Below are 25556 nucleotides of genomic sequence, written 5' to 3'. Positions count from 1 at the left end.
GGCAGTGTAATATCCGTTAGCTTGTTAGACATCCCCTTGATCAGCCCAGACCTAGTCTTATTACTACTTTTTTTCGTGTTTTTTTTCAGTTTCAGTTTTAAATTTTCAGTTTTCAGTTTTTAGCGAGGCAATTAAATGAATGAACACCGTCTCGGAGTCATTTAAAAAGGTAAACAACTTTATTTACATTCAACGAACATGAACCAGGGGCACCATGGGGCACGCAGGTGAGCGACTCAACTGGGAACACGTGGTGGCGACGACGACGACGACGACGACGATGAATAACTCTCGATTCTCGACTCTCAAATGGTGAATGTGTGTGTACGACCAATCCGTAATCCGTAATCCGTGGCCACTGGGACTTAGGCTTTCGGGTTGTCCGTGTCTGCACTGCCCAGGTTCTTCAGTGATTGCTCAAACTCCACAGAGTCCACTTGCCGCTTACCGATATCGTGAGGCGGCGGTCCGATCAGTTCCACGACCTCGTCATAGTCCAGGGTTTCCTTCTCCAGCAGAGCCTCGGCCAGCTGAAAGGGAAAGAGACGGGGTGAGTCTGTGCATGTGAGTAGTGCGATAATAGTTCCCAGACTATAAGATATACTGGACATAACCGGTACAACTTATGCTGCACTTGTTAATGGTAACTAGTGCCATAAATTACACAATTTAAATAAAACGGAATATAACTGGATACAGTGTCCACAGTTATTGAGGAAACATAGCCCACCTTTTCCAGCTTATCGCGATTTTCGGTGAGAATCAACTCCGTTGCCTGGTAGGCGGTGGCCACCACATTGCGCGCCTCGTTATCTATCATGCTCTCCATGGCCCTCGAGAAGGGCTTCTTGCCGCCACCGGCTCCCAGCGAACCCCCACCCTCTGTCTCGTCAGCATCCCGCACATAGATGGGACCCAGGCTCGGATTCATGCCAAACTTCTTGATCTGCGCATACGCTATCTTGGTAACCTTCTCCAGATCATTCTGAGCCCCTGTGGTGATGCGGTTAAAGATCAGATTCTCCGCCGCCCGGCCACCCAGGGCCATGCACATCTTGTCGAAGAGCTCCTCCTTGCTGTACAAATGCTGTTCGCTGGGCGTGTACTGGGCGAAGCCCAGAGCCAGACTAGTGCGCGGGACAATGGTCACCTTCAGCAGGATATCGGAGTTGGGCAGCATCCAGCCAACGAGCGCGTGTCCGGACTCGTGGTACGCAATCACCTTGCGTTCTGCCAAGGAGAGTGCATGCGAACGCTTCTCAGTGCCGCCTGGAACACAAATATGTATGTCCAGATACGGATAAGCTATTACCAAGCCACTTACCAACCAGCCGCTCAACGGCATACTCAAGGTTCTTGCTGCTTACTTCCTTTTGGGTGTTGCGGGCGGCGTGGAGAGCTGCCTCATTGCAAACGTTAGCAATATCTGCTCCAGAGAATCCCGGGGTAAGGCGGGCCAATCGCTGGGAAAAGGTTTCCGGCGGTTGCTCCAGCTTAACCGAAGACAGATGCTTCTCGAAGATCTCCTTGCGCTCCTGCAGGGTGGGCAGGTCGATGAGGATGTGTCGGTCGAAGCGACCAGGACGCAAAAGAGCCTAAATAGGAAGATATCATATTAGTTTCAAGAAATAATAAGCTAGAGACGGCTTACCTTGTCCAAAATATCAGCACGATTCGTGCTGGCCAGCATGAGGACACCCTCCTTGGTGGCCATACCGTCCATCTCGACCAGCAGCTGATTTAACGTCTGCTCTGATTCGCCGGAGCTGCCCTGGCCCATGCTCTCTGTTCCTGAGCGCTGGCGTCCAATCGCGTCGATTTCGTCAATGTAGATGATGCAGGGCGCCCTTTTCTTTCCCTCCTTGAAGAGATCTCGCACTCGGGCCGCCCCCAGACCTCCAATCATCTCAATAAACTCAGAGCCGTTCATACTCAAGAACGGCACTTGGGCCTCGGTGGCCACCGCCTTGGCCAGCAGCGTCTTTCCGCAGCCAGGCGGTCCAAGCAGCAGGGCACCGCGTGGAACTTTGGCCCCCAGACGCTGGTACTTTTCCGGCGACTTCAGATAGTCCACAAACTCCTTCACCTCTTGCTTGGCTTCGCTCAGGCCAGCAACGTCACGGAAGAGAACACCCCGTCCTCCGTCAAAGGGATCCACCAGCGTGAACTTGGCACGGCCCATTTGATTCTATTTGGGAAGGTATGGCATTAGTTATTTTACAGAACTTAACAGACATAAGTGGGCTGCTCACAAAGGAGTCCATGCTGAGCGGGCTTTTGATGCTCTTCATGCGGGTGGCTATGGACATGAGCAATGCGCAGATGAGGAGCAGCATGAGAATGCGGCCAGTTGTGTCCGTCTGGCGGTCGTAGGTCACTGGAACGCCATCCTTAATGCCCAGCCGCTTTTCAACCTCACGCAGCTTCTCCTCGAACTTGTTGGCATCGGCCACCGCCATATGGAAGATGTTCGAGGACACCTTTCTGCCCTTAATCACAGCCCCCTCGTGCAGAATGATTGTGACCATTTCCATGTCTGGCCGAATGATCAGTTCCTTTACTTCGCCCACTGCTAGCATGTGGTGGACGAATTCGTTCCAAGACACATAGCGCGTGGAGCCCTGGAAGGTTGCAAGATGTCATTATTATTGTTCCAGAGCTACTACCTACGGGAGATCTACCTCGGGTCGCTCAGAGCGCGGGGTGATGAGCAAGGAGAAGAAGGCCACGAACATGTAGATGGTGAAGAGCCACAGAACGGCTTTCGTCAGTACAGACCGCATCTTTTCTTCATTCTCGTTATTGTTCTTATTGGGATCTTCGGCAGGATCACTGCCACTGCTGCTGGTGGGGTCGGAACTGGAGCTTGCTGTGCTGGGGGGCTGTTCCCCTGCATCTTTGCTACTTTTTTTGCTACTATCTGACGATGCCTTTTCCGGCTGCTTGTCGAGCCCCTCCTCTCCAGACTTTGCTTTGTCTGAAGATTCTTTGGCTCCGTCTTTCGACGATTTGCCCGAGTTGGAGCTCATGCAGCGCAGATGCATCAGCCGCACCTCGCGGGGCGTTAGCTGCAGGGATCTGGCTATCACGCCCACGATTGCCTTGTACTCTGCTTGTAACTGAAGCACCTGTGGGTGGAGTAGTTGGTTGGATATCTGCCTCTGTCAGGAATGACCCAATTGGCTCACCTGTCGCCGGCTGAGCGGCAGAAACGAGAGTTCCCCCCTACTGGTTCCTGGAGGCGGACAAATCTCAGATGCGCCGCGGATCTGAGCCAACTGGTGGCGGCCACGCTGCAGCACTTGCCGCACATGCCGCAGCCCTTTCAACATATTTGGTGTTTCCGAATCCCTTGCCGGCGGATAGCCTCCGAAATCCGGTGCGAATACGTAACTTAGGGTTCTTTGCTTGAAATTGCGGCGGCGGCGCAGCGTTGCCAGATGGTCACAAAGCAGATGTTTTGGTTTTCAGATTTCCAAAATTTTTTTTTTGTTCAACAGCCTAATTTTTAATTACACTTCAATTTTGGCTTATTCTCTAAATGAATGCTAAGCCTGCGCCTGCGCATAGTTTTAAAATCTTCCAATTATTAATATTTTATCACTATTAATGAAACGTGGCAGCTCTACGATCGGAGACTATCGGTTAGGGGTGAGCAAGAAAGGCGCCAAACGAATTTTCAAAAACAACATTTTTCTAATACAAAATACGTTATTTTCAGATGATCCTGCTGGAGGTCCCCCACTCTTCCATCCCCAGAGCTGCAGCTTCGTCCCCCTGAGTTGAAATGGAAAGTGCTGTCGGAGATCGTCGGATGTTCGCCCACCAATACCACCAGATCCAAATCAAATAGGTAAGAAATAAACACTTTTAATTTTACAATACAATCGTTTCTTTGACTAACAAACTTTTTTTGCCGCAGCCCAAGCGGTGATTTCGGAACGCCGCTCTCTGGAGCTACTGAAGCGTTCTATCCCTCCGGATACAAATATTACTTCGTACTACAATATATAATAATAATGTCACTGAATTGAGTAGCTAATTTGTTAAAAGTTGTTCTGTTCATTGAATAATGGCATTCATGACCGCACCGCGCTCAGTAATTGTTGTTCACGGGTCCGTCGAAGGGGCCCATGCTCTCGCCAAAGTCCTGCATCTCCTCCTCCGCGTTCTCCTCCAGCTCGTCGCCCAGATTATCCTGCTCCGGGCAGTTCCGACAACGGCTTTCGTTCACCCCGTAATTTATGCACGTAGAGCCCACGCACTCGCAGCAGCCGTCGTGGAACCATCTACAAAAAACACAATTAGTTCAATTAGTTAAAGGTTCTGACGTCTGGGAAGGAATATGGGATTACCTCGTGCTGCTGGCGCCCGTGGACTTGCAGCTATGCCGGCACTTGTTCCACGAAACGCACTGGTTCAGATATATAACCGTGCAGTTCACTGTCACTATGTTGTTTCGCTCCTGGATGGCCTCATCCAGGTTCTTGTCATTAGTTCCTAAATGGAGACAAGGATGAGAAAGATCTCAAGAGCTTAATGGTTTCCCACTTACTTAGAAAGTAGTTGCCGTCCTTTTCCAGTTTGGGACCCTTCAAGTACTTGTCGAAGTCCACTTGAAAGGTGAAGACATCCCAATTGTAGCCGTAGTTGTCGTTTTCATCCAAAGTGGCTACGGCGTTGAATAGTTCCGGAACTCCATCGAATTCCTCCACGTGAGACTTCTTCGAGAGCGAGTTGCGCGTGTCATTGGGCTTTGGGCAGAGTTCTGGGATAAAAAAACAAATAAACATTATTTATTTACCAACAATTGTTTACAAGCATTAATGGGGCGACAATGATACATTTTGAAAGTGATCCAAGCAGGGGGGAGATTGGTTGTCGGCTCACCACGATGAGAATTGTTTGTGCCAAATGTTTATTTACATTTTCGAAAATTTGTTTTCTCAGTAATCTCGTAAAGTGTCAGGCGAACGTGGGAATTTAGTTTATACTCTTTGGATACTAAGCTTGGTTTATTGATTTCTAAGCTGGCTTTGGATACAAAGACTTTTAAGTGGCACAATTAGCTAGTTAGCTTGAATGGAGATCTGTCTGGTAAGCCCCGTTTGCAATCAAGGGGTTAAAGTCAAGGGCCGTTTAAGCCTGCTATCGATAGCCGATAACTAGTTGGCACATCGCAAACTCCCCCCTCCACCTACATACACGAACACACTCAAGCGAGAGATGGAATACATTTGACAACAACAAAAACAAAGCCCCCATCACATCATCGCCACAGCTATGGGCATCATATATATTATTCATTGGGGAGACCAACCCCACCACCCCACCACCCCACCACCACAACCACCCACTTGCAGCGCCTCCCATTGGACTGATGAGCAAGAAGGAGAAGGAGGAGGATCGCTTACCCACACAACTGCAGCACTCCTCGTAGTTCTTGCCCAGGCACTTGAGGCACTCCTTGCAGCAGGAACAGTTCTTCAGCTCGCACTTGCAGCTCTGGGTGAGCATGCACTTGGACACGATGGAGGCGCAGACGACCTCATTGCAGGACTCGACGGTGCCGTAGAGGAAGACCAGTCCCAGGACCAGGAAGGCACTCAACGTCACTGAGCGCCAAATTTCCATGGTGCTCGGATAAGCGGGCTCGCGGGGGGCAGGGCAGAGCAGAAGAATGGAATGTTCAGATACTATATAGCCTCCTAGCTATATATCTACAGCCGATATTTGTCCGACAAAACAAAACAAATAGGAACGCACACAACACGACGGACGCACTCACCACTCGAGACTCTTGTAAATGTTGTTCTTTTTTTTCTTTCGTTTTTCCTATTATTTCTTTTTATTTTTATTGGCCTATGAATATTTATATATATATATATATTACGATCGGGCGATCGATCGATCAAAGCGACAACAACAACAACAGGAACAACAGTCGAACACTTAGCGATCGGATCGGAGCGGATGCTGCTGCCGCGTCTCGATGTTTTTGTTGCTATTGGTAGGGCATAACTGTCGTCGTCGCTCCAAGCCAAGTTAACAGGCTAGACAACACGGCCACCAATACAGTGGTAATTAAGCCCGCACACACACACACACACATAGACACACACACGGAAATCCGAAGCGCAGGAGTGAAAGAGAGGGAGGACAACAAAACAACAAAAATAAAATAACAAGAAACAGTGTCTTAGACGTAAACACGTTACGAAGCTGTGTCGCGTCAAAGATTGTTGACAATTCCGGTAAGCGATCGATCGAATCTTAGAATCGGGAGATCGGTGGATCGGTGGATAGATGGATCGCTCGCTGGATCGCTGGATCGGGATCGAGCGCACGCGTACGTTAACTGATCAACTCTCGAATAGGGGAGCCACAACAGTGGGCAATCGCACACACACACACAGACACACACACATGAATGCATGGAGATCAAATGGCTAGAGATGGCCGGAGCTGTTGCCTAGCGTCGCAGAAAGTCTCGAAAATGTCCCACCTTTCTTCCATTGCGCCAATATCCCTGAAATTCAATCATATTCTTTTAAAGATACATTATTAGAGATACAAATAGTTAAGATTTAGATACATTTATCGGATACACCCATTCCTAGCTCTGATAACTGCTCCCTGCGACAGTCTGGCAGCACTGGTCGACACACAACAACAATACCCCAGACGTAAACATAAGAATGCAAAAGTAACACTTCCGAGATGTTTATGTTCCGGAACTGTGCGGTTCTGCTGGTAATTGGCTCAGCCTGCTGCTTCATCTTTGGCCTCTTCAACCTGCAGGCGGAGGTGGAGCCAAATGCCTGCCGGATGACTTATATGTTCGGCGAACCCATGTATGCGGTAAGTTCTGTGTTTATATTTTTCTCCAAGTGCCGTTTTTGCTGGAAAAACTCAATTTCCCCCTGACTTTCAGAGAGTTCGAGTCCAGGATGGAGACCAGTACCCCAACTATGGTCTATATTATTACTATGAAGGCGTGAAACAGCCGCTGGATCCTCTGAAAAGTCGGATGACGGGTGCGCCGGTTATTTTCGTGCCCGGAAATGCCGGCTCGTACAAGCAAGTGCGCTCCTTGGGTTCTGTAGCTCTGCGCAAGGGACGGGACAACGATGCCGGCATCCACCTGGACTACTACACCATCGACTACGACGAGGAGCTATCCGCCCTGTACGGCGGCTACCTCCCACGCCAGCAGATCTTCCTGAAGCTATGCATCCGGACGATTCTATCGATCTACGAGGGACGGGCGGAGAAGCCGAGCATTGTACTGATTGGACACTCCATGGGCGGCAAGCTGGCCCAGTCAGTGCTTACCGATTCGGCGATTGCCCAGCACATAAACACGATAATCAGCATCTCGACGCCACTTGACCAGCCGGTGTTGAATCTAGACTCGGAGCTGGAGGCCTTCTACTGGCAAACGGATACTGTGCTGGGCAAGATGCGTACTTCCACCGTGCCCACAAGCACCACGAACGTCTGCGATAGCCTTCACCAGAAGCCGCCGAGCGTACAGCGAATGGCCAACCAGGAGAGCTCGAGGCGATTGGACAACGTGTTGCTGATTTCCACTGGCGGTGGCAACAGGGATCTCCTAGTCAGGCCCGGCTTGACAAACTCCCGGTTCAACGACCTGCATGCCATGACCTCGGCCATTCCGCGCGTAAGCCTGAGCTGTGATCACCTCTCGGCCGTGTGGTGTCTGCAGTTCATGCAGGCCATCAACCGCTTCCTCTTCAGCATGGCCCACCTGCGCGACGATCGCTCCTCGGTGGTTTTCGGCACTAATAAGCAGCGCAATCTGCAGTCGGCCCTGCACACCTTTGTGGTGAGTATATAATACAATAATATTATATAATAATATTCACATTTGAACACGATTTTGCAGAAACCACGAAGGCGCCAGCAAAGCTTTGGACGGTTGGGCTTCAACAGCGGAAGTTGGCACGAGGAGCGCCGCCTGGTCATCAACAAGTACTTCGCCAATGGCCTCAAGGGCACCTACTTGGAGCTGATTGGACTGCACCGCCAGGAGCGCTACAAAAAGATGGCCATAGAAGCCCTAAACGTGGACGATGCCGACTGGCTATTTGGCTGCTCTGCGGAGGAGCACGATGGCTCGGGCCAGCTCTACTGGTAAGTAACTGGACTGAAATGGAATCCCTAATCCTTAAACCCCATCCTTGCAGCGACAAAGTCACTTCGCTGATGCATCTTGTCCAGCGACTGCCCAACGAAGACCGCGATGCCCGAAGCGTTGCTATCCTCGATATGCACAACCTCCGCCGAACCTACCTGGAGTGGACGCATGTGGTGGTCCGCCTGCCGCCTGGCAACCGTCGCATTGGCTACAACCTGGACATTTACGACCCAAAGGAGCGGGTAATGGACATACAGATGCCGCGCTGGTATACAATGGCCAAGCTGCCGCTGATAAACGAGACGCTGCAGGGCACCCTACACCTTCGGCTGCGTATCTCCGGGCTGTTGGATCCCTATCAGAGTCTACGGATAAACGTGGAGCCATTGCAGTGCGTACAGCCGGAGTACCGTGTTACGGCTCGGCTGTGTGTTCCTTGGGCTGCAGGATTCGATCGCTTCCAGACTCTCAAGTAAGTAATGATTCACATCGAGAGTCCCGGTTCTAATCCAGACTTTGCTCACCAGGTCTGCCGATCAGAAGCCACAGCTCTTCGCCAATGTGCCCACCCTGGTGCCGCGGCATTACAACACCACGCTGAATCCTGTAACCCTCGATCTGTATCTGGACCCCATTTGCCGGTATCGCATCAGGTAAGTCGTTTCTTTCTAATCGCTATGTCTGCCTCGCTCTAATTGGTGCCTCCACAGCTATGAGTACTCCTATACCTCGGCCTTGTCTCGTCTGGTGCTGGAGTTCTATGGCTGGCTTCCGGCCCACTTTGCCTGCGTGCTGCTGATAGTGCTCCGCAAGCAGGTGGCGACCTTCCACGAGGTGGGCACCTTCCGGAGCCTGCGTCCGTACGTTGGGTACTTGCAGTACACATCTCTCTTCGTAGTCACAGGTATGTGGTAGTAGAGTAGATAGCTCTTAGGTAAATAGCTTTCAGAATCCTCCATTTTTTTCCCTTCCGAAGATAATAGCTTTTCCAATTTTAATTCGATCCGGAAAAGGTATACCATTCTATAATCAGGGAACTGAGTAGCTCAATTCCTCATTTAAATATTTCCAAATAAACCGTTTTCAATTTTTTCGATTTTTTCCAAGGGGTACCCCTTAAAAAGTGCCCATTTTCGGGACCCCCCATTTAGCTTCCTTCCGAAGACCATAACTTTTCCAATTTTAATCCGATCTGGAAAAGGTATACCGGTCTATAATCAGGGTACTGAGAAGCCCATTTCCTCATTTAAATATTTCCAAATAAACCGTTTTCAATTTTTTCCATTTTTTCCAAGGGGTACCCCTAAAAAGTGCCCATTTTCGGGACCCCCCATTTAGCTTCCTTCCGAAGACCATAACTTTTCCAATTTTAATCCGATCTGGAAAAGGTATGCCGGTCTATAATCAGGGTACTGAGTAGCCCATTTCCTCATTTAAATATTTCCAAATAAACCGTTTTCAATTTTTTCGATTTTTTCCAAGGGGTACCCCTTAAAAAGTGCCCATTTTCGGGACCCCCCATTTTGCTCCCTTCCGAAGACCATAACTTTTCCAATTTTAATCCGATCTGGAAAAGGCATACCATTCTATAATCAGGGTACTGAGTAGCTCAATTCCTCATTTAAATATTTCCAAATAAACCGTTTTCAATTTTTTCGATTTTTTCCAAGGGGTACCCCTTAAAAAGTGCCCATTTTCGGGACCCCCCATTTTGCTCCCTTCCGAAGACCATAACTTTTCCAATTTTAATCCGATCTGGAAAAGGCATACCATTCTATAATCAGGGTACTGAGTAGCTCAATTCCTCATTTAAATATTTCCAAATAAACCGTTTTCAATTTTTTCGATTTTTTCCAAGGGGTACCCCTTAAAAAGTGCCCATTTTCGGGACCCCCCATTTTGCTCCCTTCCGAAGACCATAACTTTTCCAATTTTAATCCGATCTGGAAAAGGCATACCATTCTATAATCAGGGTACTGAGTAGCTCAATTCCTCATTTAAATATTTCCAAATAAACCGTTTTCAATTTTTTCGATTTTTTCCAAGGGGTACCCCTTAAAAAGTGCCCATTTTCGGGACCCCCCATTTTGCTTCCTTCCGAAGGTCATAGCTTTTCCAATTTTGATCCGATCTGGAAAAGGTATACCGTTCTATAATCTGGGAACCGAGTAGCTCAATTCCTCATTTAAATATTTCCAAATAAACCGTTTTCAATTTTTTCGATTTTTTCCAAGGGGTACCCCTTAAAATGGTGGTTTTTGTCCTTCTTTTGGTAATCACAACTCCTCTAATGTATATTTTTCTCTCTCCTTCACAGCCTGCCGCCTTCTGAAGAAGCTAATCATCACCAGTGGGTTCTTGCCAGAGCCCGAACCCCTGGACTACAGCATCAACGTGTCCATCATCATCCACTGCGCCGCGATAGCCCTTTCGCTGATAGCCACCCTGGCCACTTGGCTGGCCCTGACGCTCTACGGGAATGCCTTCTACCGGCTGGCCCTGCGCCTCACCACCCTCTCCCAGACGACCTCCAATGTGATCGTCTCGATCGTCACCCACTTGCCCATCACATTCGGCGTCCTGACAATCGCTACCGCCATGGGCACCTGCAGCGGAGTGGGTCTGCTCCTGGCGTTCATCTTCTACTTCCTGATGCTGTCGAATGCCTACAAGGATTACCTGGAGGACTTTTTGTGGCAGAAGGCGGCCAATCTGGTGCGTGGTAAACCCAAAGCCACAGCTCCCACTCCGGCTTTAAAGCCAGAAGACGCTTCCAGTGAGGAGGAGGGCCAAGAGGATCAGGACTTGGTTGCGGCCGGCGAAGATCAAGCCGAGGAGGAGGAGCCGGAGCCATGTGTCGGGCTGCACAACTTCTCCTTCCATGTCACCCTGCTGCTGATGCTGCTAATCCAGCTCCTACTGAATGGCCCAGCTTCCTTGGCCTGGCTGCGCAGTCGACAGTGAGTACAGATCCTTTTCTATCAAGATCTAGTGTAAGACTCATCCTCTTTCCCTATACTTGTAGCCATGGAATTGTTCTGCCCGATCCGGGCCTGTATCCCAGTATTGTGGTCATGGCTTCACTTAGCCTGCTCCTCCAGCTACGGGCGCCCCAGAAATGGTTTGTTTGAAAGTGACTTTAAAAGGAAATCCTTTTTAATCAATCCCCTTTTGCAGTGCTGGCTACTGGCTGCTGTCCATTGTGTTCTACTTCCTCGCCGGCGTGGTTCTGCTGTACTGTCAGGCGGCCGTCTACCGACTCAACTTTGTCTTCGCTGGCGCCTTCGCTCTGCTGGCCGCCCACCAAACTCTCTGGATGCTGATACGCCGCCTGTCATAAGAGGCTACTTCGTTCTTCAAATTCGTTCTTTGTCGCGTTTGATATGTTTATTTAATTGCTGTATTAGTTGATGTTTGTTTAAACCGAGTCGAGGCATGGCGTTGCGTAAGTGATCTCAATCGGTCCTAGCGGGAAGTCCAAACGGCGGAGCCGGACTGGGCGTAGTCGCAGTGGCTGGCGCATTACATCGTAAATTGTTTTTACGCCTGCCGACGGCTATTTTGGACATCCATGGACCGCTATAACCATCGGGTGGCTGGGGCACGTCACTCTCCATTTGGGGGAATGTGTGAAAATGTCCATAAATGTCAGGCACTTTCGGTTCGATACACTCGCCCGCCCAGACTCGGTACTTTCCCTTTTAGCCAAAGACATAATTGTAGAAGTTTTCAGATTTAGAATATTTTATGTTCCCATTAACCTAAGTCACAACTTGATTGTATATTTTGTAAATTATTTGTTATCATTGTTTACACTTTACCAATTAACTGATTTTGTAGTCCAAGTCCTGCGGATAGCATATAGCCTTAAACTAACCCAACTGCCACATGTCAGAATCAGTACTTCTTTGTTTGGATAGTCCTTGGAAGGAACATGGCTACCTCTGTGTTTTTTAACCAGTTTTTATGTACTCTTTTACCCTGCGTATAACCCTAGAAATAAAGCAATAAAGTAACCAGATAACCGATTTGTTGGCCAGTGTACTGGCAAAGCAGAGGAACGCGTAAATAATTTGAAATTCATCGAGTACGTGCCAATTTAGCCCACGAGGAGGCCAAGGAGGCAGGGAGAGACTAGCTGCTGCACCACCCAACTGGGACCTGCTGCTACTGCCTGCCTGCCAATGCTCCAGTGATGTGTCCAATCCAGTTTCGATCCATCAACCGGCCCATCAACTTAACGTCTCATTTGGCAGCGTGTGGCATGTGTCGCCAGCGGCTGTTTGGACTGTGGATGTGGATCTGGATCTGGATCTGGATCGAGTTACTGGGTGAGGCTGCTACAACACCCCCGGGAGCCGTGTTCGGGGCGATGTTCACTATTCAGTAGCCAAACATGCCACTCTCCCAGATAAGGACATTCAAAATTGCACACCGCACACCCATGTGCATTTAGATTATAGACATATTCATAATGGATTCCATTCGCGACCAGATCGGCCGTCTAATTTGGCGTTTCGTGATATAAGCAAATGGCGTTTCGGTGTCGGGTCGGCCTGCCGAAGTAAATTTCTTTTAATTTGACATTTAATCCCTGCCGCCATAAATCAAAGGAGCGACAGCTCTTAACGAAGTGGCGATAGATTTTCCGCCACAAATCAATTAATTAATATGGATTGGTTGTGCAACACCACTGATAAGAGATTGCCATGGAGTGTGGAGTGTCAAGTGGTTGGGGATCTGGATCCACGGGCTTTTAACGAAATCTAGGTTACCTGACAAATTTATTCGATTTTGAAGCTCTGGTTTTAATCATTTCTTAATGGTACACATCCCAAATAATAGGGTAATGTCTGATCTCTGATATATAACTGAAACTTTAAATCAACTATAGATCGATAATAGATCTGGAACTATAGATCCAAATCTTTAAGATCCAAAACTACATATCTTATATGAAACTATAGATCTGAAAGTATAGCCCTTAAACTAGAGGATTTGAAACTATAGGATCAGAAACTATAGATCTGCATACGACATATAATAACTAAGATATAATATCTGAAACTATAGCTCTTGCATTTGACTATCTCTTAACTATACATTAAATCTGAAACTATATGATCTAAAACTGAAGATCTGCTACTAAAATATCTGAAACTAAAGATCTAAAACGATAAGAGCTAAAACTATAGATCGGAAACTATAGTTCTTAAGGTATGGATCTAAAACTTTAGAATCTGAAACCATAAGATATGAAATTATAAATCAAATAGAAACCAAAGATCTAAATAACTTCCATCTTTTATATCGCAATCCCCATTAAAAAATTATTACTTTAGTTTGTTAAAATATTTTATTGTCAAGTTAAACACATAAAAAAAAAACAAATCCACTTGTTAACAATAGATGGCATTCCACAGACACCTGCTCATATACATAACTATAACTTTGTACAGGTAGAGCTTAGAGCTTTAAGTAATATTACGACTTGGAGGACAGACGCAGGACTCCGGGGCGGAAGGACTCTCACTGCCAGTAGGCGTTCACCAGCTGCACGGGACCCGGGAGATTGGCCATCGGATACTGGGGAGGAGCGGACATCACATCCAGGCTGCAGGCGAGAGAGAAATCATCAAAGGATTAAAGGATTCTGGAGCTAAAATACCCACCGCATGGACTCCGTGTCGCGATAGTAGCGTGGCCTGGGAGCCACATAGTTGCCCGATGCAAAGCTGCGAGGATTAGCCACCGGGAAGCGGATGGCGGACGGGGCTCGTCCTCCGATCCTTGCTCTGGCCCGCGAACGACCGGAACGGGCAGTGGCTGCAGCTGCTCCGGCTGCCGCCGCTCCTCCACCACCTCCTACGGCAGCGGCGCCGGCGGCTGCTGCTCCGCCACCGCCCAGATTGTTCAGAGCAATGCCTCCTCCGATGCCCAAGCCGGCCAGGCCCAGGTTGCCGAGTCCGCCGGCCGCTGCGCCGGGACCTGGCTGCGTCCACATGGCCGCCAGCTGGATGGGCACCAGAGCGGGCAGGGAAACGGTGACCGGAACGCCGGGAGGCGGGCCAAGTGGTGGTGCGGGAGCAGCTGGCGCCTCTGGCTCGGGCTCATCCTCGTCCTCCTCTGGCGGCGGTGGTGGTGGTGGTGGAGCAGGCGTCGTCTCTGGCTCTGGTTCCTCCTCCGGCTCGGGTGCCGGCGTTGTGGGCCTCGGCTCGACATCCTTCCAGGCGGAGAGCAGAGCCAGCAGCTCGTCCTTGGTCACGTGCGGGCTGGAGGAGGGCGGCAGGTGGCCGAAGCTGAAGCTGGGGCCACTCCAGGGTCCGTGGAGCGGACCGATGGCATGAGCCGGAGGACCGAAGAGCGACCGCTGAGGTCGAGGCGGTGCGGGACCGTGAAGGAACTGGCCGCTGGCCACGTGCAGGACCAGGAGCAGAAGGCAGTGGATGCTACTCGGATAACCAGCCATCGTTAGTGAAGCGCGATTTGTGTCTGTGGGATTAAGCGGCTGCACTGGCTCTTATATATGCCAGGGATCTGGATCTGGGTTAACAATTGCCTGAGACAGAGGCTCTGGAACTGGAACCGGCCTGGACTGCGGTGAAGCAGGCCGGAAGCATCAGGCTCGGGACTTGCCGAAGCGCTTGCGGATCCCCAAAGCGGGAAGGGGGGCGGGAGTGTCCATCGGCATTGGCATTTGGTTAACTGGTTCAACCCCATTCCCATTCCAATTCCAATTCCAATTCCAACAGAAACTCCAACTCCAATTTCAAATACGAATCGCTATTTACGCATTTCAGTTGGTGGCTAGGAAGCGTGAACCATTTATGGTTGGCATTGCATCACATGGACACCGCCACAATCTAGGCACTGGATGACCGGACCAGACCCGACCAGACCAGACCAGGTCGAAGCCAAGCCAAATGAAAATGAAAACGAAAACGATGTGAAAAGTGAAAAAACGCGGGCAGATGAAAACTGGTTATCCTCCAATCCGATCCGATCCGGTGTGTGTAGCACACATGGTGTACGCTTTATTAAGGTATCTGCTAAAGAAATCCCAATCCGATCCGATCCAATCCAAAGATGTGTGTTAACTTTTTTTGTTATCTGCCGACAAGAGGTGGCAGTCCCAGATCTATGCCAGGCCAACGTTGCGTATGAGTGATGTGATGCATTCGCGATTTAATTCAATTAAGAAAACGAAACACATCCACGCCAAGTACTTGCTTTTATTCATTCAGGAAATTGTCTCAAAGGGGTCTCCATGCAGCATCAATTCAATCAAAAGTCTCCACCGAGCAGGTCCAGGACTTCTTGTCCTCGTGGAACTGGATGAGCACCAGTTCGTAGGTGGCCACAGTCCCCGCCATCTGAAAGGAAGTCCAGCATCATAATCCCATAAGATCGCTATAGACGCTAGTCTTAAGTACCGCCAGAAAGAGTCTCCGGGTCACGTTGAAGAATTTAGCTCCTGTCAGGGCCACCTGATCGCTGGCCAGCTCGGCGGCGAAGCGGGTAACCTCCGGCTGATGATACGCCTCCGAGGGGATGAGTCGCAGGAGCTGCAGCGGCTCCCTGGCCCGGTCGTTGATGGTGGAAACCAGGAGCAGGACCATGGAGGACCTACTCAGGAGAAAGCAGAGTGAGAAGTAGAAGTAGACGGCATGCGCGGAGGAGGGCATGGTGCTGGAAGGATAACAAAAAATATTGAAACTCAAGTAATCCGAAGGAGATCCCTTCTCACTTGATGCTCTTGAGCAGCTGCAGGCATATGAAGTAGAGATTACTGCCAAAGGAGATCAGCATAATGCCCGATATGGCATCGTCCACCTCCCGGATGAGCTCCACAATGGACCGGTAGAGGGTCCGGGACCAGGTCCAGTATTCCTCCGGCATGGGCTACCAAATGCGAACTATAAACTGACAGGATAAGAAGGATATTTCCCAGAACTCACGTGTCTCACATGCCTTTTCAGACTCCGATTCAGCCTGGCCAGCATCTCGCTGAGGCCCATGCCGATGATCATCAGGAAGATGTCCATGTAGCTCCAGCCGAAGGTGAGCAGGACGTTCTGGAGCTTCCCCAGCCAGCCCAGCCAGTTGGAGTACGCGAACACCTCGAAGAGATGCAGGCTGGTGCCGCGCAGATACGATTCCACAGGATCCCTGCGCCGCGGACAGAAGTCGTAGTAGACCACGGCGATGATGCTCAGCAGGTGCTCCACTGGAAAGGCTTAAGGAGTTAGTACCTGGCTTCTCCATACGACAGAAGGTTCACCAACTGAGTGAGAGCGACAGCAGGAGGAAGGCCACCAAGCGGATCCGACGGACGGGATGGGATCTCTCCATGTAGCTGCCATAGCGAGGCAGGCGCTTCTCCACCGCCGCCCAGTGGCGCATCAGTCCGGGCCAGAGGTTGGCCAGGTGCAGGAAGTGCCAAGAAGCTATCAGTATGCTGACGTGGAACACAATGGGCTCTAGGATGGTCAGGTAAGAGGGATCAGAGGTCACTATAGGGTAAGGACTAAGACTCACCCACACTTCGTACATCCAGGCCACCGTGGGACACTTTCCGAATGCTGAACATCAGGTCCAGGGTGGTGGAGCACAAGTAGAGGCAACTGTACCAGAACCGCCAGCTCTTCCGGGTGAAGTGCAGACTGCGGACCGAGGAGCCACCGATCCCGAGGACCGGCATCAGGCAGAAGCATTGCGCCACCGCCAGCACCGGAGCCACTGCCTCGTGGAAGCTGCCCTTGTGTATGAAGCTCTTCCTGGTACCTCGTTCCTGTGCAGCTGAAAAGGATCAAGGGTAAGTGACGGGGCAATATAACTAGAATCTAAACTCACTTCTCCACTGGAGATTGCTTCTCTTGATCTGGAGCAGCCACTTCCTGGCATGGCCCTTCCATCGAAGAATCCAGCGTTTCGACCGAGTCCTCTCGCCCGTGGTTGGCATTCCGTCCGGGGCTTAGTCCTTGAATGAGCCGAGGGCTCCAGGACAGGTGGCGGCTAATGACATTTTAATTGTGCCTGCAAATTGCAATAAAACATGCAAATCGCAACGGAAATAAAATCAATATCAGGACCAAAAATTAACTCCAATATAAAATAAAAATCTGGCAGTAAAGGATGTAGGTTATATTAACCTATTAGGTTATATTAACCAGTAAAGCTGAGATGGAGTTTGAAATTGAAATATAAGAAGTAAGAAAAAATATATATATTTATAAAAAAAAATTAATTAAAGAGAAGCAAATAAGAACTCAACATGAGTTGTGAGGAATGCTTCATAAGATCCCATTGAATAAAATGGAAAAAATATAGTTAATAAAAAATATTAAGGAAGAAAAATAAATAAAACAAGAAAACGAGATCCAAGATGAGCTAGGGAGGGAACTCGTGAGGTCCCAGGCTCATTAAATTAAATAAATGAAGATCTTATTAATCGAATTAATAAATTGGATAAGGTATGAGGGCTTATAAAAGAAAATGAAAATAAAAAAAGAGAAGAGAGCTCGCTGGGGATCTAATTAATACATTAGAGGCCATGGGCTTATTTTAAAAATTGAAATTAAAACAAAAATAAAAAAAAGAAGCAATTATGAACTCAACATGAGCTGTGAAGAATGCTTCATAACAGCCCATTGCATGAAATGGAAAAAATAATTTAAATATTTAATAAAATATCAGGAAAGAAGGTAGCGATTCCCCCCTTGAGGCTGGGGATCTAATTAATACATTGGAGAACCCAAGGTAAAATGTGCAAAAAAAAAAATGAAAAGAAAAAAAGAGAAAAGTCCTGGCTGGGGATCTGATTAATACATTGGAGAACCCATGGGTTTAATGTAAAAAATATAAATTTATTAGAACAAAAATAATAAAAAAAAAGAAGCAAATAAGAACTCAACATGAGCTGTGAAGAATGCTTCATAACAGCCCATTGCATTAAATGGAAATTATATAAGAAAATGAAAATATTAAATAAGAAAAAGAAATAAGAAAATGAGATCCAAGATGAGCTAGGAAAAGAACTCGTGAAAAACCAGGGTTATTAAATAAAAAAATTAATTTAAAAAGCAATGAGATCATGACATGAGTTGTGAGGAATGCTTCATAAGAGCCCATTGCATGAAGTTCAAATAAATGTTTAGACAAATATTTCAAATAAAAATAAAAGAAAAGAAGCTGTTTTTATTTAAAACAAAAAAGTAAATTTAAATAAGCAAAGCAAGTAAGAATGCAACATGAGTTGTGAAGAATGCTTCATAAGAGCCCATTGGTTGCAGTGGGAAAAATAGTTTAAATAAATATTTAATAAAATATCAGGAAAGAAGGAATTACCCGCTGGGGATCTCATTAATACATTGGAGAACCCAAGGTAAAATGTGCAAATGTCAGATAAAGTCTAAGGTTAAAAAAATAAAAATTTTATAAAAATAATAAGAAGCAAATAAGACGATGAACTGCGAAGAGTGCATCATAAGAGGCCATTGATTTGAAAATAAAATATATTTAAATAATAAAAAGGAAAAAATCCAACAGCAAGCGAGTGCATTACAAGGCAGTCGGTTGCAAATAAATTAAAGTAAAATAAAATAATAAATAAGAAAAGAAATGGTTAAAATAAGAAGGGAGCTCGACCTGTTTAGCTCGAGGAGTTGACGGCAACTGAATGGAACTGGGAGTTCGCCGGAGGGCCTCAAATTTTCAAATAAATTTGGTCGAATCACAGCCTACTTTACTTCGAATGCCAGCTATCGCCGGCAACTCTGCGATTGATGTGTTCCGCATCACATATTCACCATATAATTACCAAGAGAGACAGGATTCCGCATGAAAAATAGAAAAAATATTAATTATAGTATGCAAGAAAAGAGGTTTTAATCCGAATCAGAGTTTAGAGGGAATATTTCAAAAATGGCGCCATCTGCTGTCAGAAATCGGCTATCGATAGAACATTCTGCGATGGTGATGATGAATCCGAGCTTACAATCGGTATCGGAGCGGGAATCGAGCCAAAAACAAGGGGGGGGAATCGAATCTGGAAGGCACGAACCGTAATTCTCTTTTGACTCGCGATCGAAAAAGTTGATCTTGTCCGGTGGGCTTAGTTATAAACGAATTATAAAGCTGTGCTGTTAATTGCCAAAGAAAACACGAGCTCCGTGATCCGAGATCTCTCAACGTAAATCAATTAATTCCAACTCGCCACTCGAAATTCGCTCAGTGTGTTTGTGCCAACGTCAGAAGGCCAAAGAGTTGTTTTTATTTGAGATTTTCTTATATATTTTTTTTATGTTTATGTTGTTTGCTACCTGTTTGAGCCAATAATATCAGTGCGTGATACAAATTCTGAATTTCGACCAAAATGCGATTCGAAAGTATTTGAAAAACAATCGTCTGAGAATTTATTAAAAAAAAGACCAGAGTTCAAAACGAGTTCGGGTGAGTTCTATTCCATTCGTATTTCGTATTGTGTTTTGAAACCAGAACCTGGCCAAAAGCCTCTCAGCCTCTCAGCCTCTCAGCCTCCCTGGCTAACTACTTTTCTTTTCTTTTTTTTTGTTAACAATTGTCAGTGTTTTTGCTTTTTTTGTTGTTTTTGTAGCATTTGCGCAAACGCAGTCCGGCCTGTGTGCTTATATGTGAGTGTGTGTGTGTGTATAAAGGAACGGCTGCTTCCAGTGCATCCTCTCTTTGACTTCCAGCTGCTCTGCAACTGCATCCGAAATTCCAATTCCACCCTCTCTTTTCAAAATCGGCAAAACAGGGAGTAGAGGGGGGGAAAAGAACCAAAGGAATGCACAGAAAGATACATTTGGAGATACAAGATACAAGATATTGTTTATTGTTTATAAAAATGTATCTTAAATGAGAAATAGTTTGTTCTTTTTATTAAAATTATAAATTAAAAATAATATAAAAATTATATTAATTATCCCCCCCTTTTTCTCTCACTGTAGAAATTGACATTCTAATAATACCCATGCCCTGTAGCCCGCCAAAGTCTTTTGTTTTTATTTAGACAGATTTCTTGATTCCCCTCCTGCTACTTCCGATGCTACTCCCCCTTTCTCCACTCTCCCCAACCCATACTCGGATATATATATATATCTTTTCAATACAAATATCATTTACCAAAACACCAGCTGCATGAATCATCCGACCAGAGCCCCTCCTCCTCCGCCGCCGCCGCAACAGTTGGCAGCAAAGCGACTCATTCAGCTCCAGTCTCGGGAAAACAACAAAAAACCCGGACCCGAAACGTTTCGTTACAAGACAGCCCCCCTTACATATATCTTTATGAATATATATAATATATATACTATATATATATACCCCCCCGGACTACCGATAATTCTTATTTGGGCATTAAGCTGCCAGTTAACTTTCGATTAGTCAGCAAAATGACTTAAAAAATGCATTTTTTTCGATCGGGGGGAGAAGATACTGTATCTTACCATGTCATACCATATCATATCTCACTATATCTTGTGGGAAAGTAATTTGCATACCCAGTACATGGCTCCCCCCTTTTTTAAATACAATAATAAACACACTTCCTTATTGATTGATTATTTTTTAAGCTCCTTGTCTTGGGATTTCGGTGTGAAGAATGTGGGAAACCTCGGACTGATATGAATATATATTTCAATGTAAATATTATTTACTTAAAATACATAAACGCTTATATGCTTAGCTGTGTCCACACAGCCTTAGTAGGAGGAGCCCAAAAGTGGGGGAGCGTTATCTGTGATATCTGTGCCATCATCAACTGGTTGCAGCCCGAGGGGATACACTCGGGGGCGATTCAATAGGTTGCACATAGGTCTCTCTGAACGGAAGTACCTCTGAAACCAAATTACCAAGAGTATCAGGTCCGCCAGAGACACTCTTTCAACAGACATGGCTGTTTGTTTTGGTTCGGGAACTGTCTTCTGATCCCCAAATCCCCCAATCCCCCAATCCCCCAGAATGTATCTAGCCACTCGACCGTATCTGACGGTTTTTTGGGGTAAGCATGTGATGGGATGCTCCGGAGCTCCCCCTGTCCGAGGAGGAGGAAAGAGGAAAGAGGCAAGAACTGAAACAACAACCGAGCTCTGAACTCTGAAACTGAAAACAAACACACATGTTGATCATGCATGAAAGCCGCCGCTCCCCCCGATCTTTATTATATATATGTATGTATAAGATATATATGGTGGCACCCTATGGTGGCAGCAGTGCACCCCTTGATGGGGGGCGATCGTGGGTTCCCAGAAGAGGAGCACGCACCGGAAATATCGTTAAATGCGTAACAAGGCGCTTTTTAATTTAGCCGAGCCGAAATGAAAGTATTAAATAAATGGAATTGTGTGCATATGCAAAACGCTTGCTGACAAAATAAAATAAATAAACACTCATATTCATACATATATTCCTGGGGAGTGACAGGCCCGGGCTTTAATTGAAATTTTCATTGATTCAGTGCAGCACTCTTCCAATGCTACTCTCGTAATGCTGGCGGGGGAAAACGGAAAACAGAAATGGAAATGGAAATGGGAACGGGAACCATTTGATTGTACATTAGCTGGCTACACTGCCCAAAAGCAGGGGGATGATTTACATCTAGAACTAGAACTAGCATACCATACCATACTATACTCTAGGATCTATAAGACTATACTAGACTACCTTCCTGGACTATGCCCTACTATACCATACTATAGTGTCTAAAAGAGTACAGACTATACTATGGTATCTATAAGATCTATAGAACTCTATACTAACCTATACCATCCCTAAAACTACTATTATTGTTTGGAAAACACTTTCAAAAACCACTTTTTTCGAAATATTTCCCCTGATATCTCCTCCAAAAAGCCTGTCTCAAAGACCAAACCTTCAAACCCATAAAATTCCATCCAAATAGATCCAGAAACTGGCATTTCTTCGGGTGCATGGCGCATGTGTGGTGGCATGGCGCAAGACTCAGTTTCCATTGCTTTCGAAGCGCTTATCATTTCGAAAAGAAAGGAAAATGAAAATTTAATTGGTCGTAAAAAAGTGCATTCAAGTTATCGCCGGTTGTTGGCGGCGATAGCGTCGCAAACAAGTCTTCAAAAACATGGTTCTGAGTTCTGAAATCCAGAACCGATAAGGCCAACCCCTATTAGAAACAGACTTTTTTTTAAAAACGGGAACGGGAGTTTGGAAATCTGTCCTGATAATCCCCCCACCAAGTAGGAGGCTATTCGCCCAACTAGTTTCCAGAAAGTCCAGAGTGGCCTCCCCCCTGTCATTATTTCTAGTCAGGTTTCTTTTTAAATATTTTGTATCATAAAAATGGGATCGTCAAACATGTTGGTTATCTAAATAGGAAGTCTTCAGCACACTGCGTTTCAAACTTCTTCCGTTTTCCATCGCTTGTCAGTCTTTTTTGTGTTTTTTTTTTTTCGAAAACTCAATTATTGTTTTGGAAAATATTTGAGTTTGAACAGGTGTCTGTCTGTTCGTTGAGGAAACTCGATAGTCCAAGAGTCCAAGCTACCCGCATTCTCAGACTAGTAATAGTAATAGTAATAGTAGAAGAGCTATTATTTTAGCTGAACGTGACTAATGGGAAAGACCGTTAAAAAGTAAAAATATTGAGAAGAAAGCCACGACAGTGAGTCACCTGATTCTGGCCAAGACCTGTTTCTGTTTCTGTTTCCGTTTTCGCGTAATTACTGTGATTTCTTTTGGGGGAAAAAATAAGACTGTTATCCAAAGGAGTGACCGGCTTTCATGCTCCTGTCTGCGCCTGACATTGATCTCCTGCGCGAATCCTGATTCGATAATTAATAATCTCGTAGCCATCAATCAACCAGTCGGTGATTCGATAAGTACACCACCACTACCACTTCAATGCCGCTGCCCGGGGCGGCACATCCAAGTAGGAAATCCAAGGAAAACATTTCTGAACACAAATTCGAGTAAATGCGAATTCAAATCGTGAGCAAACCGGCTCCCTGGATCGCTCTTGTCATTAGAGGAGGCCAGTTAAGCGGCCAGAAATCGGTTCGCATAAATCAAATGTCTCGGATGCGATCAGTGACGGTGGGAGTATTTGTATCTGTTGGATGCAGGCTGTTGACTTCCTCGGGATCTAATCTGGTTTCCAGTCGGTCTCCAGTGGAGCAAACTGGGCTATTGCATCCGCCAGGCTGCAATTAGTTACCCGCTCCGCTCCGCTCCACTCCGGTCCTGTCCAGTCCATTCATTCACAGATTTTCACGCGACTTGGAGATAATATTTCCGTTTTAATGGCCGTGGACAGGAGTGGACAGGAGTGGGGGGATTGGCGTTTACAATTTCGATGAAAAGGCCCAGATGTTGCATGCAACATGCATGCTGGACCTTCTCCAGATTCCATTTCATTATGATTCAATTTGTACTCAATCACCATACTTCCTAATAAGTAAGCCCCCAAGCCACCCTCTTACTAATACCGATTCGATTCCCTTTGTTTCCCCGCAGCATGGACATGGACATGGACATGGACCTGAGCACGGACATGCCAATGGACGCCCCAGCGGCCACGCAGTCCATCTACCCGCATTCAGCCACCCTCTTCGCCGCGATCAGCGCCTGTGTCTTTGTGACGGTTGGCGTTCTGGGTGAGTAATCTCCTCCTGGTTCCTCCTCCTCTCCTCCCTAACTAACTTGCAAACCAACCAATGCAAACAGGTAACCTGATCACACTGCTGGCGCTGCTGAAGAGCCCCACGATACGGGAACACGCCACCACCGCCTTTGTCATCTCGCTGAGTATCTCGGACCTGCTCTTCTGCTCCTTCAGCCTCCCGCTGACGGCGGTGCGATTCTTCCAGGAGGTGAGTCACTACCTACTCCCATTCTGTGCAATGTTTACATTGGATTCCCTGCCCTTTCCAGAGCTGGACCTTCGGCGACACATTGTGCAAAATCTTTCCGGTAATCTTCTACGGCAACGTGGCCGTCTCCTTGCTCAGTATGGTGGGCATCACTCTGAATAGGTAAGCCCCTGCTATCACCAAATCCGGCTCAGCTGGCTAATCCTCCCGTAACGAACGTAATCGCCCCTCCGACAGATACATACTCATCGCTTGCCACAGCCGCTATTCGCAAATCTACAAGCCCAAGTTCATCACGCTGCAGCTGCTCTTCGTGTGGGCCGTCTCCTTTCTGCTCCTGGTAAGTACATACATCCGACGCAGCAGATCCCTCGAGGACTAATCCATTCTCCCGCACACACACACGCAGCTGCCGCCCATTTTGGGTATCTGGGGCGAGATGGGACTGGACGAGGCCACCTTCTCCTGCACGATCCTCAAGAAGGAGGGCAAGTCGATCAAGAAGACCCTCTTCCTGATCGGTTTCCTGCTGCCCTGCCTGGTGATCATCGTTTCGTACTCCTGCATCTACATCACGGTGCTCCATCAGAAGAAGAAGATCCGCAGCCACGACAACTTCCAGATTGGGGCCAGTGGAGCGGGCAAGGCTGGCTCCCCAGGCGCTGGAGGATCCTATGTGACCACCACATGTCCGCGAAAGGCGCGCGAGGACAACCGGCTGACCGTGATGATGGTCACCATCTTTCTGTGCTTCCTCGTCTGCTTCCTGCCGCTCATGCTGGCCAATGTGGTGGACGACGAACGCAAGACATCGTATCCCTGGCTGCACATCATCGCCTCGGTGATGGCCTGGGCCTCCAGTGTCATCAATCCGATCATCTATGCGGCCAGTAACAGGAATTACAGGTATGTTCTTCGAATCTAAGACCATTCTGGACCATTCATTCCATTCACTAACTTTTGTGTCCACTTCGCAGAGTGGCCTACTACAAGATCTTTGCGCTGCTCAAGTTCTGGGGCGAGCCGCTGTCCCCGATGCCAAGTAGAAACTATCACCAAAGCAAGAACTCCAAGGAGCTGTCGGGCGTCATCCGGAGCACGCCGCTCTTCCACGCCGTGCAAAAGAATAGTATTAACCAAATGTGCCAAACATATTCAGTATGATTCGAGTCGCTTTATAGTTCAGATTTGATTCTTTGTATTAGAGCTTGTAATTCATATTAATTAACTACTTATTAAATTTTAATTTATGCATTTGTGAGTGGCAGGACGGGAGTCCATGGAGGCAGAGGGCCTCCATCAAAGACAATCGAAATAAATACATTAAATATATGTAGACCAATTGAGAAAGAATGCGGCTAGTGTTTCCATTCGCACACAACATTGAACTCCAAGCTCTAGCTACTGAAGTCTACTGAAGCTCCGCTGATGGAACGCTTTTTGGTCTGATTCTCATTTTCGACACATTGATTCCTTTTTCACATTAGCGGAGTTTCAATAAACCACCATTCTTCGCATTCTTCGCACAAAAA

At 47.1% G+C, this 25556-nt stretch overlaps 6 protein-coding genes across 6 annotated transcripts; 2 read left to right on the top strand and 4 right to left on the bottom strand.

The window, feature by feature from the left end:
* Positions 1-157: 157 nt before the first annotated feature.
* LOC6504054 (paraplegin) lies at positions 158-3448 on the bottom strand. Its single transcript, XM_001964053.4, has 7 exons — positions 3189-3448; positions 2682-3128; positions 2253-2621; positions 1652-2188; positions 1325-1595; positions 731-1269; positions 158-530 (listed from the first exon to the last, which is right to left on the bottom strand). The coding sequence occupies exons 1-7, from the start codon at positions 3330-3332 to the stop codon at positions 366-368; spliced, it is 2472 nt and encodes an 823-aa protein (XP_001964089.1). The 5' UTR covers positions 3333-3448; the 3' UTR covers positions 158-365.
* Positions 3449-3854: 406 nt separating this feature from the next.
* Positions 3855-6395, bottom strand: LOC6504053 (protein twisted gastrulation). The gene is made up of 4 exons (XM_001964052.4): positions 5415-6395; positions 4556-4768; positions 4356-4500; positions 3855-4289 (listed from the first exon to the last, which is right to left on the bottom strand). The coding sequence occupies exons 1-4, from the start codon at positions 5632-5634 to the stop codon at positions 4097-4099; spliced, it is 771 nt and encodes a 256-aa protein (XP_001964088.1). The 5' UTR covers positions 5635-6395; the 3' UTR covers positions 3855-4096.
* Positions 6396-6466: 71 nt separating this feature from the next.
* LOC6503597 (GPI inositol-deacylase) lies at positions 6467-12182 on the top strand. Its single transcript, XM_001964051.4, has 9 exons — positions 6467-6861; positions 6935-7849; positions 7910-8157; positions 8211-8633; positions 8689-8814; positions 8872-9065; positions 10479-11121; positions 11187-11282; positions 11339-12182. The coding sequence occupies exons 1-9, from the start codon at positions 6721-6723 to the stop codon at positions 11499-11501; spliced, it is 2949 nt and encodes a 982-aa protein (XP_001964087.2). The 5' UTR covers positions 6467-6720; the 3' UTR covers positions 11502-12182.
* A 1337-nt stretch (positions 12183-13519) lies between these two features.
* Positions 13520-14876, bottom strand: LOC6504052 (gametogenetin). Its single transcript, XM_001964050.4, has 2 exons — positions 13834-14876; positions 13520-13775 (listed from the first exon to the last, which is right to left on the bottom strand). The coding sequence occupies exons 1-2, from the start codon at positions 14628-14630 to the stop codon at positions 13691-13693; spliced, it is 882 nt and encodes a 293-aa protein (XP_001964086.1). The 5' UTR covers positions 14631-14876; the 3' UTR covers positions 13520-13690.
* Positions 14877-15373: 497 nt separating this feature from the next.
* LOC6504051 (gustatory receptor 5a for trehalose) lies at positions 15374-17229 on the bottom strand. The gene is made up of 7 exons (XM_001964049.4): positions 17015-17229; positions 16700-16960; positions 16447-16641; positions 16120-16388; positions 15909-16063; positions 15595-15850; positions 15374-15534 (listed from the first exon to the last, which is right to left on the bottom strand). Exons 1-7 carry the CDS (start codon positions 17121-17123, stop codon positions 15442-15444), a joined length of 1338 nt encoding a protein of 445 aa, XP_001964085.1. The 5' UTR covers positions 17124-17229; the 3' UTR covers positions 15374-15441.
* A 1947-nt stretch (positions 17230-19176) lies between these two features.
* Positions 19177-25377, top strand: LOC6503598 (protein trapped in endoderm-1). The gene is made up of 7 exons (XM_001964048.4): positions 19177-19612; positions 23669-23808; positions 23879-24024; positions 24086-24186; positions 24262-24364; positions 24434-24930; positions 25002-25377. The coding sequence occupies exons 2-7, from the start codon at positions 23670-23672 to the stop codon at positions 25186-25188; spliced, it is 1173 nt and encodes a 390-aa protein (XP_001964084.2). The 5' UTR covers positions 19177-19612; position 23669; the 3' UTR covers positions 25189-25377.
* Positions 25378-25556: the final 179 nt, after the last annotated feature.

Source organism: Drosophila ananassae, chromosome XL, assembly GCF_017639315.1.
Source record: "Drosophila ananassae strain 14024-0371.13 chromosome XL, ASM1763931v2, whole genome shotgun sequence".
NCBI classification, from domain to species: Eukaryota; Metazoa; Arthropoda; class Insecta; order Diptera; family Drosophilidae; genus Drosophila; species Drosophila ananassae.
Note: the sequence above shows the minus strand (reverse complement) of the source record. Positions and strands in the feature narration are given on the sequence as shown.